Source organism: Nannobrachium achirus (assembly GCF_963921795.1).
Source record: "Nannobrachium achirus genome assembly, chromosome: 21".
NCBI lineage: Eukaryota > Metazoa > Chordata > Actinopteri > Myctophiformes > Myctophidae > Nannobrachium > Nannobrachium achirus.
In genome coordinates this window covers 57,420,109-57,434,056 of record NC_137828.1, presented here as the reverse complement: position 1 = coordinate 57,434,056, position 13,948 = coordinate 57,420,109, and the positions used below count along the sequence as shown (strand labels likewise).

At 43.1% G+C, this 13,948-nt stretch overlaps 1 protein-coding gene across 1 annotated transcript in view; it reads left to right on the top strand.

Moving 5' to 3' along the window:
• map7d2b (MAP7 domain containing 2b) overlaps positions 1-13,948 on the top strand; it is a gene marked incomplete at both ends in the record, with an annotated part of 61,835 nt that overhangs the window by 21,751 nt on the left and 26,136 nt on the right. Inside the window, 3 exon segments of the mRNA XM_080751843.1 lie at positions 6,733-6,822; positions 10,257-10,358; positions 13,782-13,851. Coding sequence (XP_080607969.1) covers positions 6,733-6,822; positions 10,257-10,358; positions 13,782-13,851 — 262 coding nt within the window.

The window sequence follows — 13,948 nt, the reverse complement described above, 5'->3', positions numbered from 1 at the left end:
GTGGTGTAACGCTTTGCTTTCTCCTCCCACTCTGCTGCGCCCGCTTCTCAGGTCACCCTAAGAAACCTCCCTGCCACGCTGCCATTGGTTCAGCCCAGGCGGCCAATGAGCTTCCTCCCGCTTCAAGTCCCAGCAGCAAATCCCGGAACGGTACAGCCAGACCATGTGACTCTCTGTGTGCCACGCCCATATAACGAGCCGGCTGCATGATGTGTGTGAACTTGGGGTGTAAGGATACATTTCAACAGCCATACAATACGCATCACCATACATGGTTGATGATACGATACATGGACGATATTGGTTCATTGATGGCGATACAATATGATTCAATGATTCAAAATCGATATAGTAACTATTTAGCAAAGAAATGTAATCTGTGTGAAACGTGTGGAGGGTGCAGGTTTTTTAAGGGAAACATTCATTATTATGGATATAAATTAGTAAACAGTGATTCTCTGGCAAATACATGGACATTGTGTTTGAACACGTATGGACAAACCCGCACCTCATAGGCGGACTTTGCCAGCAACATGACTTGAGCAGCAACATGCCAATTGTCAACCCCTTAACACTAACTTATCACACTGTCCAACTACTGTTATTCATTGTGTCCACCAGACCACTAGTGTACCAAATAAAACACAAGTACAATTATGTGTGGTTAGAGCAGTGTCATTTTACAAATTGTGTTCATTATTAAAGGAGTAGTTCACATCCAAAATGACTTTTTTTCTATTGAGTAGTCACGCCATGGAGAGTAGAGTTCAATAATATTTTTTGGTTTTTGTCACATTCCTAAGACAAAAATTTGATTCGAGTAAATTTACCCCCATTGATGAACGAATGGGGTATGGGGGTAAATTTATTGTTATCACATTTTTGTCTTAGGAATGCGACAAAAACCTAAAAATATTATTGAACTCTAGTCTCCATGGCGTGACTACTCAATAGAAAAAAAGTCATTTTGGGGGTGAACTACTCCCAACCCAAGTAAAATAGCTACTTTCATTATTGGTAACACAGTTGCAGCTTACAAGATATGCCAATAAGAATATACCATTTGATAATCTCAGCTATAATTTCTAAATAGCTACAAAACATTTTGTTTGATGCAGGACAATAATTATTGTAAATAATTTATTTTAAGTAATGAACAATAAGGGAATATCAGTGAATAATAACAAAAAAATTGATATTTTTACATTTTAAACCCCTTTTTAATTATTTTTCAAGCCTAATATGTGTAATCTTTGTGTACAGTTCGGATATTGCAGGTATGTTCAGGTATATTCATAGTCTGACAACCCCCATTCTTAGCAATGCTATCTTCAGAGAGAGAGAGAGGAACTGATCACTTAACATTCCAATCAATCAACTTATTGTCGCCAGCTGGTCTCTGTGTGAGGGGGAGAAACCAGTGACTATTAGTTGGTTAATTCTTTAAAAAAATCATAACTCTTGACAGGAATGGGCTAGAGACTTACTTTTTTTCCCTAAATGCTCAGAAATGCCTGGGGGGTGCAGTGCACTCTCTGCACCCCCATAAAGTCCGCCTATGCCGCACCTTGACATGAATACAGAGAATACACACATTTATCGATAGACCAAGTGCACCTATATAGAATGGAAAACGTAATTTAACCCTTCTTTTTCTTTTTTCTTCTTAAAATGGCTAAATACAACGCACAAGTACTTGGTAAAATGATACGATACAATACGAAACAAAGTCAAACGTGCTGTTTACATAACGATATACTTCGAATCTTGAAATTAAAATCGATTATTTGATGCAGTTACGATATCGTTACACCCCTAGTGTGAACATCTTTGAACATCTGTCTGCCCTCACAGTGCTCGTTAAGTCCAGTGTTGCCATTTCTGCTTATTATAAGCTTTCTTACTTACTTGGCTTATTTTTTCTATAAAGTCGCTTGTAAATATTGGTGGTTAGGGGTTCCGTTTTTTCGGGGGCTTGTTTTTAAAGTATCGTTGCTTAGCCTATTTGCGTTTGCTGCCAATTATTTTTATTATTGATTTAAACCAGTGGTTCACAAAACATTTTCATTGTTGCTTATTTCTCTCGCAAAAATCTGGCAACACTGGATAAATCATACTCCATGTGTGTGTGTGTGTGTGTGTGTGTGTGTGTGTGTGTGTGTGTGTGTGTGTGTGTGTGTGTGTGTTGATTGTGCAGTGCAAATAATCCTACTGATGTTGCGTGTGCATTATCATTCTCCTCTGTTTGTGGACACATACCTTATTGAGCAGTGCTAACCGCTCCTCCCTATGTCCTTCCGTATGTCCTTCCGTATGTCCCGCAAAGCTTGGCATCGGCCAAGCTTTGCAGAATGTTTTTAAAAGGCACCATTCACTTCACACTGGGTGTGAAGTTTTGTTTTAAGTCTGTGCGTGTGTGTGTGTGTTTGTGTGAATTTATGTATGACAGTGACTGGAAGTCAGGTGTATCATATATTGTTGATAAATTAATACCCACTATCTGTTTTCATGTTAAAGCATCTACGGTTTGATCATGCATGCTTCCATTTGTGTTCTCTTTTTTGGATCAAAGTGTTCATTAAAGAGGCATGGTACCGCAGGCAGCTTTTTAGAGCGGTGAAAACCAGCTCCGAATCGACAGGTATGTCTGTGGCGGCTATGTATGTGGCTTTCCGTGTCTGTAGCCTGGCAATACCTCTAGTTGCCACACACAACACACACGTTAAAGGAGGGGCGCTGTTGAGCAGGCCAGGCACACTCAACACTCGCACGCACGCACGCACGCACACACGCACGCACGCACGCACACACACACACACACACACACACACACACACACACACACACACACACACACACACACACACACACACACACACACACACACAGATCTAGAACACAGATCTAGAACACATAGAATGTAAAAATATAGATCTAGAACACAAAAACATAGATCTAGAACACGCTTCTTAAACAATTTACTTGTACAGTAAGGTACAGTAAGGTACGGTACAGTATGGTACAGTACAGTAAGGTACAGTTAGGTACAGTGCAGTAAGGTACAGTACAGTAAGGTACAGTACAGTACGGTACATTAAGGTACCGTACAGTAAATTACAGTACATTAAGGTACAGTACAGTAAGGTACAGTACAGTAAAGCATAGTACAGTACAGTAAGATACAGTACAGTAGAGTAAGGTACATTATGGTACAGTAAGGTACAGTACAGTAAGGTACAGAAAGGTACAGTACAGTACATTAAGGTACAGTACAGTACAGTAGGTACTGTACTATACTGACAGACAGGAACAGATTGAGAAGGGCACTGCTGTGCAGACTACACGCACGCACGCACGCACGCACACACACACACACACACACACACACACACACACACACACACACACACACACACACACACACACACACACACACACACAGGGTATAGCTGCTCAGATTCACCGCTCCACTTCGAACCAAGGTTTGATTTTTTTAGTTTGTTTTCCACTAATGTGTAAAAACTACAGAAACATGGCAGTCTACATAACACTGACCTTATAGTACACAGTGATGTAAGCAACACAGCTGCAGCTAATCAAATGAATAACAGGTGTGGTTAGATTGCCTTGGCTCCGGACACACCTATGGAAATCTATTTTTTTTGTTTTGTATTATAATAAATGTACAGTGGAGATGTGAAATTTTAATCTGCCTCTTGGCCAGTTCCCACTTGAAAAACAGACTTTGTCTCAATGTGTTTTACTGGTTAAATAAATACAAATAAAAATTAAAATAAGTGGGGCCTTCCTCCAATCATGGTTGAGTGGGCGGGGCGGCGGGCGTAGGCCTTACGCGTACCAAGGCCTGCCCTCACTTGATCATGATTGGAGGAAGCTCCCCGCCTGTCACCTACATGAAAACTGAAACTTAAATGAAATCACTTTATAGGTCTAATGACATCAATCAATTACACCCCCAAAAAACGGAACTTTGAACATTCAGTGGAGTTTCTGTGGTCTGTGGTTTTCTGAATAATTAAGCTCAGAAAAGTGATGTGATTTGCCCATGGACTTTGATGTCACAGTCCTTTAATCCCGCCCCTCTCCTCCCAGCCCCTCCCCTCCCCTCTCTTTCTCCCCCCCGGGGGAGGGCGGAGCAGAGCCGATGATTGACAGGCAAAATCCCTCAACAGCGACACCCGCAGGCAATTGTTTTTCCCATTGCAACTCAATAGGACTCTGAACACAGAGAGAAAAAAACCCTTCCAACCTTATAATACACTTTTGAAGGACCGTGATACATTTTGTTTTGTAAAAACAGCCTTTTCATTGGTTTGGTGCAGCTGTGAGCTGTGTTGCTATTACTACTAGTCTGCCATGGGGGGGGGGGGGGGGGGGGGGGGAGGGGGGGTTAGGATTGGACACATCGTTTAGTCATGTCGAGGAGGTTCCGTGGTTCTCATTACATCGTTGTCGGGTGGAAACCTTGTATGTCCAAAAGCGTTTGTTTTGTATTTATCATTTTTAAAATGATTTAAACTAGTGAAAACAGCCGATCTACAAGCACACAACGCCTCGCACCGCAAGGCGTTGTGTGCTTGTAGATCAGCTGTTTTCACTACTTTTGTGCGATGGCCTTGTGTGACGAAGCAGTGCTTTACTTTGCGAAACAATTGACACATTTGAAACTTGGAGATACGAGGTTTCTGTCCAACAGTGACGATTAGAAAGATGATACAGGAGCCGGGCTCTGCTTCCAACGTCCTCATCGCTCAAGTCCTGTTCCTCTCCACCCCCCCCGCCCACCGCCCTATCACAACAAAGGGCTGGTGCACTTCCCGTCATCCTGGGCCCATGGCGGTGTTTAGCGATGCATACACACACTGCTCTCACCAGGGAGCCAGTCCTTCCTCCCAGCACACTGACACACACACTGACACGCACGCACACACACACACACACACACACACACACACACACACACACACACACACACACACACACACACCATGCATCATAGCAGACATCCGCTATAGCTTCCAGGGAAATTGTACAATAACAGTCCCCATCTAACATTCATGCATTGCTCACACACAGGCGCAGGCGCACACACACACACACACACACACACACACACACACACACACACACACACACACACACACACACACACACACACACACACACACACGGTCACACACGGTCACACAGACACATACATGGATGCATGCATAAATGTGCAAACAGACACACATACAGTACATACACACACACACACACACACCACAGGCCATTTCCTTCCCTCTCTACCCTACCATACCAGACCCCAGTTATTGAATCTCCTCCTAGACTGATCACTGGCAGTAGACACGCCTATTCTCTCCTCACACACGCACACACACACACGCACACACGCACGCAGTCACGCACGCACGCACACGCACACAGGGATGGGACGATATGAAAACTACACATCACGATTATTGCGGAATTTTTTTTTGTGATTAACACTATTATCGTGATAATCAAAACATGCCCAAAAAAGCCGATCTACAAGCTCACAATGTGTTTGTGTAGAGTGATATAAGAGCATTACTAAATCTTTACAGATCAGTTTTATCAAGTACAGAAGGTTTAAGTGGTGCTGAATTCACAACTAAACAAAAGCTAATGTATGATGGAGGACGATTTCACAATAAACTAAAAATAGTTTGTCACGATAAACTATTATAACGATTATCGTCCCATGACTCCCATCCCTAGTTTGGATGCATTCTGTTACAGCCACATCAATGTTCTGCTGCCTGTGTGTGCGTGTGCGTGCGTGCGTGCGTGCGTGCGTGCGTGCGTGCGTGCGTGCGTGCGTGCGTGCGTGCGTGTGTGTGTGTGTGTGTGTGTGTGTGTGTGCGTGCGTGTGTGTGTGTGTGTGCGTGCGCACGTGTTTGTGCGCTCTCTTACATCACCAAGGTTAATGAATTCTCTGCCAGCCTGCATGACTGTGTGTCCCATTGATCTGTGGACTTATCTTTCTGTGTGAAGAGGCAGATTTTGTCTTGGTCACGTGACGTCACGTGGCAAAAAGCCTTTTTGTTTTGAGTTGAATGTGGATACTGTGCGTCTTCTTTGAACCTCATCGTCGGTCAATACAGAAGCATCTCGTTGTGTTGTTGTGTTATTGTCCCTCTGTCACAAAAGGTGAAATGAAACACAAACATATGGATGTCTGTGTGTACGGTGTTCAGCATTGTGTCTGTGTGTGTGCGCGCGTGCGTGTGTGTGTGTGCGCGCGTGTGTGTGCGTGTGTGCGTGTGTGTGTGTGTGTGTGTGTGTGTGTGTGTGTGTGTGTGTGTGCGCGTGCGTGCGTGTGTGTGTGTGTGTGTGTGTGTGTGTGTGTGTGTGTGTGTGTGTGCATTTGGTGTGTGTGTGAGTTTATGTAGCCTGGAATAGACTGATTGCTACTTTTACGTTCAGACGTTTTTTTCTTTCTTCTCACTTCGCTTCTCAGTCATGGTCAGCCTAATATTTCCAAGGGGCGGGACGTGCACAACTTGTAATTGGTGACATTTGGAAATGCAACTCAAATAGGACCCTGACCAGACTGAATAGAAGTGAAAAGAAGTGGAGAAAAAAAAGGAAAAAAACAAAACAAAAAACATAGCAAATCAGTCTGGATTCCAGGCGAGTGTTTATGCGCAACAACACTGACTTGTGTGTGTTTTCCCCCCCGGTCAGTCAGTGACTTCCTGACTCATCCTAGCTCGGATCAACCAGTCAACAAACGTCTTTCTAACTCCTCGGCCACTCTGCACTCCCCAGAGAGAGGTGAGGACTGCTGGCATTCAGATGTAGCCTCGCATTGCATGGATATTATATCTGGTTCTTCTCAGTGGTATTCTTTTCCCCAAGGGGCGGTTACAAAAAGATTCAAACAGAGTTAGACCAGGGGTGGGCAACTTTGATGATGGCGAGGGCCACTATATTTCCACCTTCACTCCAGAGGGCCACATTGCAACCTTAACTCTAACCCATTTTTGAGCGGTGGTTACACCGTCTCCTATACGTGGCCGTGTGTGTATGCGTGTGTGTGTGCGTGTGTGTGTGTCTGTATGTAGCCTGCAGGCCTGCAGTACCTTTTATGACCACACATGTTAAGGGAGGGGCGCTGTTGTTCAGGCCAGGCCAGACCAGGCACACACACACACACGCACACACACACACACACACACACACACACACACACACAGGGGGGAAGGGGGGGGGGGGGTAAACCACCGCTCAGTTCACACGGGTGTGATTTTTTAATTGGAATCCTGAAATGTAACATTTTGATTACATTTCAAACGCATTTAGTTATACTCATGTTAACTTCATGAACCTAAATACAAATACATTGGACCTAAAAAATATATACATTTTAATACTACTATACTAGTCATTAAGCTACTAACATAGACTGATGGAATTAAAGCAGGTCATGTTTGGAATTGTAACAGCTGAAATCAATAATATATTCGTATTCCAGTATTAACCTGAAGGTGGGGAAGGTGGAGGTGGGGGCCACATGTGGCTCCCGGGCCGCCAGTTGCCCATGTATGGGTTAGACCTACAACCAGTCAGAGTAGCGCAAAGGTGATACACCCGCTCCACATTTGCATACTGAGCCCTGGTTGGACTTTGGCAGTGTTATTCTTTTTCTCAAGGGGCGGTTACAAAAAGAAAAGGTGATGCGCCTGCCTTACATTTGCATACTGGTCCCTGGTTGGTTTCTCGCGACTTGTGAGATGTGAAATGATGTGATATGATATGATATGATATGATATGATATGATATGATATAGTACTTTATTGTCAGTTCACACTAGGGTTGATATGTGACGTAGGTCCAATGGTCCATACTAGGGCATTCACGAATAGTGATTTTTAGTATTTGAATTATTCGACCTCAAAGTATTCGAATAGTCGAATATTCGACAGGACTGGCCGAACTGTCAAATATTAAGCAAGCAAGTGGCGAACATTGTGAAAATAGCCTCGCAACGCGAGGCGTTGTGAGCAGCGCCGGCGGCCCGTAAACGCATACTACGCAGTCTGCGTGAGGCCCCGCCGACCAAAAAGTCCCCCACCGCCCCCTCCTCTGCAAAAAGGAACTAGTGCTGCACGGTTAATCGTTTTCAAACCGAAATCGCAATATGAAATCTAGCGAATCGCAAAGTAGACTTCCCAAGCAATATGGAGACGTTTTAATTTTAGGAATCCCTTCATAATTGACTTAGCAATGATCAAATCAAACTGTGGTGACTTTTTTTGCTTCCGAGCATCCCACACCGGTGAAAGTGAAAGTGAATGTGATGTTTTGGCACAGACGGTGGCTCCGGCCATAGCCGTGGGAACTAGGGGTGCTGCAGGTGCTCCAGCACCTCTATGGGGAAGTTTTCATTTTTTTATTTAAATAAGAAAAGAACAAATCAAATATAGCAAAAATACGTTGCCTGTTGTTGTGGTTTTTTATTTATTCATTTATATATATTTTCTGGGGGGGAGGTGGAGGATTTAGTGCTATATGTATATTTACAAATTATATAGCCTACTATAATATGTTTCAGATCATCGCCTTGGCATAGCCTACATCTATGCTTATTTGGGGGTATTTGTCCAGTCCTTAGTTAAGTTAGGCTATTTGATGCTATATTGCATGACAATTCTGCAATTTGGCCTATTTATATTTTTGAAAAACAGAATTAAACCCATTATAAAATGGATTAAAAACGATAAAAAAATATTATTATTTTTTCAAAAAACAGAATTAAACCCATTATAAAATGGATTAAAAAACGGAAAAACATATTATTTTTTCCCATAGCAGAATCATGCTTAGGGCCCCCGTGGGCCCAGAACCGACTCTGGTTGTGAGCGTGTAAATCTGCTATTTTCACAATATTTATCTGTGGAACCGAGTCACATTAAATGTAATACATACAATTCGAAGTGCTTGTCTGGGGGGGGTCCCCACTTCAAATATGTTTATTTTGGGGGTCAGGGCCTAAAAAGGTTTGAGAACTCCTGGTATAGAGCGTTATTCATTCTTATGACTTCCTATCTAGCCAAAATGTATAAACTATATATTTTTTAAAGACAAAACAATAAAAAAATAAAAATAAGCGAATATTCGACTTCGGTGAACAACGTCGAATAGTGACTTTGATATTCGAATATTCGAATATTCGAATATTTGGTGAATGCCCTAGTTCACACTGAAATCTGTCTTACGACACAGCAGCCATGTATTCAAAACATAATAAAACATTTGCAACACATCAAGGCATACCGTACATGACACGCTGAGTCGCGGTGCAGCCCCTGTACCAGCGCACCGAAATTTCACTTGCTTGAAAAGAAAAGCGTTGTGGGGGTAGGGTGGAGGGGGGATGCTTCAAATATTTGAATAACTGAGCGGAGCCAGACCTAATCTGTCAAGGGCAATTTTTCTTTGCAAAGGCGACACAAGGCTAATTCAGATACACACGCTCCCATGGACCATATTCACATGGTGGCCATTTTGTTCTCTTATGTCATACTCGGATGCAAAACATAGTCTGGCGGAGATAAAAAATTGTCTGCCTTTAGTTCTTCGTAGCAGGTAAAAAGTGGGGGTCAATTCGAGGAGTTCTGTGTTGCATGAATATGGGAAGAGGTTTTCATGTTATGTCCCACGTTATGTCCCAACAATGGGACTGGGAGATTCTGTGTATGAAGACTTTCTGTTATAAATGTCGTATCACTCATTCTGGGATGGAATGGGAACTAAAACAAACTCATTGCCTTACTTGCTTTGCTATTACTGATAGAGGATCCTGTCTGTGGATGTGGCAGAACTGAAGTGAAATAATTTACTGTACAAAAGTAGCACAATCTGTATCAATATTGTATTATGGATGGATATATATCTAAGCGTTTTTGACAAGAGTGTGTTTACTGATAAATACAGTAGGCTATATCTTATATTATAAGGGGGAATGACTTTGTGAATTTGCGAATGTGCTTCATTGACTTGTCTCGTGTGTGTGTGTGTGTGTGTGTGTGTGTGTGTGTGTGTGTGTGTGTGTGTGTGCGTGCGTGCGTGCGTGCGTGCGTGCGTGCGTGCGTGCGTGCGTGCGTGCGTGCGTGCTTGCGTGCGTGTGTGCGTGTGTGTATTGGGGGGAATCTTCTGTCTTGTGTCTGTGTGTGACCTGTCAGTCTCTGATGTGTTCCATCGTTTAGCGTCCTCCAGTGCACCGAAGCCGCACAGAAGTTCCTCCAACAGAAGGAGCGTCGCTGCGTTCCCTGAGGAGAATCCAGGAGGAGCCTGGACTCCCACAGTCAGTACTATCTCTCTCTCTCTCTCTCTCGCACACACACACACGCACGCATGCACCCCACTCCTTTAACTACATTATAATTAATGTTGTTAAATCAGTGGTTCTCAAACTTTTTTCATGTCAAGGACCCCCAAAGTTGACAACGATGGCCAAAACGCAAAACCTCCTATCTGAAAAATTCATTTTGTTGGGAAAATGAAAAAGAAAATGTGTGTTCAACATTAAAACAATTCAACTATTTCAATCAACTCAATCAACTATTTCTAGTCACATGACATTTTTGGCAAAATGAGGGGCAGAACGATCTTGCAGACAGACTGACCATGCGCAGCATAAACTATTGTCCTCATTTCAAGTGAAATCCAAAAATCATGAAATTTGCGTTTTGGTCATCGACATGTATTTGGCGGGCAGACCCCCCATGTGAAATTGTTTGGTGCCTTTTCACCTTTTCAGACTCCACCTAAACCCTTAGCACTACAGTAAAATCAATGACCATACATGAAGCTAGTTAACATTTGTTTGTTAGGTTTCTTTAGAACTTGATTATATTGTGTTTTTCTCTAGATAGATATCCATTTACATTGTTATATTGCTGTTAATGTACTGACCTATTATCTTGTTTATTATTGCGATGTTGTATCTGCTTATTGTAAGTCGCTTTGGATTAAAAGCGTCTGCTAAATGCCTAAACTGTAAACTGTAAACTGTGCCAAGGGGACCCACAGAAGAGAAGCTGTACAAGCTTGTATATCTACTATTTTTTCAATAGCCAACCTTGGTTAGAATGATTGTGATGCCGTATTTACACATTTTCCTGGGAGACCCCCAAATCATGTCGAAAGCTACCCATCCAGCCAAGCTTTTATTCCTCAGAAGTATTAAGCACATTATGTTTAGATTAGACAGAAGTTCGCTATCAGCAGGGATGGACTGCCGGTGGTGGAGAACGCACACTCGCACATGCACGGACATGAGCATGCGTACCCGCATGCATCTATATCGTGCAAAAACAGCCTTTCGCAGTTTTTGCACATGGCTTACAAAAGCAGCCGATGCCAAGTTCAACAGTATGAACTAGAAGCAGTGCTCTTTCGAGCACAGGTCTCCACCAGGCCAGGTGTCCCGGTGGCGCTATAATCTTAGACCTTTCATGGCAGTCGGACTGCATGCATGATTTGAGGCATTGTGTTCCAAAAATGTGTTTTGCTAAAGTCTACCTGCTGGTGGCGCTATAACAGGCCAATGTGAAAAGGCAAAAGGGTAGCATTTGTTCCTTGACGTAGTGGTAATATGTGTGGCAAATGTCACGGTAATCGCAAGCTGTGTTGATGATTTGAGGCATTTTGTTCAAAAACGGAGCAATCCTGCAAACTTTGGAAGCCAATATTAGCCAATTAGGATGGAATATGAAATATCAGACAGATCGGACTTGATCACATGACTATAGAGATACTGTGTACTGATTTGCATGATTGTTGGAGAAAATCTGATGGAGTAATAGCAGAGAATGTGTTTTACATAAGTTGTCCTCCTGGTGGCGCTATAAAAGGCTGATGTGAAAAATGCAGGGAAAGGGTTTTTCCTTGGCCTCTAGGGAGTGCGCTTACAAAGTTTGAAACTGATCGGTGGAGTTATAGGTAAAACCACAAATCGGCCTGTTATAGCGCCACCATGAGGCTGATTTAAAAAAATTAAGTGGCATTTCTTCCTCGGCCTAGTGGGAATGTGTGTGTGCGCAATTTCATGATAATTGCACTTTGCTTTTGTGATTTGAGGCATTTTGTTCAAAACGACTCAATCCTACAAACTTTGGAAGCCAATCTTAGCCAATCAGGATGAAATATGGAAAATTGGACAGATCCATGTCGATCACATGACTGTCGAGATACTGCCTACCGATTTGTAGGATTTTTGGACAAAATCTGTAAGAGTAGTGTACAGAAATGTGTTTTGCAAACATCTGCCTCATGGTGGCACTAGAACAGGCCCATTTGAAAAATGTGGGTCAGAGTTTGAATTGGCATCCAGGGAGTGTGTGTGCTCATTTTGGCAGCGACCGGGCAACCGGGCGCCTGAGATTAGGTGGTAACAAACTGCGAGGACGCACGGACGCACAGACGGACGGACGGAAGGACGGACGGAAGGACGGACGGAGACGAAAACATACTTTCCCCCATGCCTTCGGCTGGTGGAGACAATTAACTGTCCTACTGCCGGATGTTATTATTTATTTATTGGGGCTGGTGCCAGCAAAAAGCAGCTTACCTTTGCGATGTTATAGAAAATTATCTATTGATAATTTTCAAACTAATTCGTTTTACAATGGAAGCTCATATGTGTACTTTAGCCGAGCTGGCGGCAGAGGGCAGCCTTATGCAAATAATTACTGTGAATTGGGCCGCTTCGCTTGCCATCCATTCAGAGCATAGAAATGCATTTTCTAGAACAGATCCACAGAAAACAACCAGGAAGTGATTTGGGACTCCATTATTGTTGACGTGCAGTGGATTTTTGAGAGCAGCGTTACGGGAGATGTTTTTACTGTACACGGCGGCACGGCCTATCATCAGTTTACAGTCATCAGACAAGGTAAACGAGCCGTATTGGCAACGAGCTGGGTTGAAAATTGGGGCGAACGGGAACGTCCGAAGCAGTAAAAGAGTTAACAGGAATGACCGACCTGGCTGGATGCATAGCAATGGTCCATTGTGTGTAGGGGACTAGGGGTCAGATTAAATTATTTCAATTGGCACACTGACGTGCGCGTGACGTTGCGCTCCACTAGCTAAAAAACCACAGCCTCATGGCTCGGCAAGGCTTACTTATTTACACCCCTGGCTCTCACTGTTCCACTCCTCCACACAGACACCAGGTGTGTGCTATTTTCCCCAAATAGCGTTCCCTGGCTCTCCTCAGCCAACCTGTGCTGGTTAATTCTAACAAGACACTCAACTAGATTTTCTCCCTGTCACGTCACAGGCACTCTCCTTTTCCCTGTTAGGTTGTGCACATTTTGAGCTATATTTTCAGCCTTACCCTGCTGAAAATATACTGCTTTGCCTTTTTTTTCTATTTTGAAAAACATATAAAAAAAAACTTCAAATAGCCGATCTACATCAACACGTTGTGAGCTTGTAGATCAGCTATTTGAAATATAAAAAAAAAAATCTAAATAGTAAAAAATAACAAGAGTTTAGGGATAAGGGGGTAAGGCATGGACGGAAAGAGGGCCCTTTGTCTCCTTGGCAAGAAAAAGTTTGAGAACCACTGATATAGAAGATATTTGAATCTTCCTTAGGTCTTAATGGGTTAACCTGAAAGTGCTGAATGATGTATAGCTGTGAATAGACAACGGCGATAAGGTCCTTTAATGTACTGATTTATAAACATAAACGTTCTGTTATTTTATGTGATTTCCAGACAGAATCTCCGACCACGCCTGTCCGCAGTGCTTCATTCAGGTCCCAGAGCAAAGGACCTGGCACACCTAAACGGTACACACACACACACACACACACACACACACACACACACACACACACACACACACACAACGCACGCACGTATACACAATTTACAATTTAGGCATTT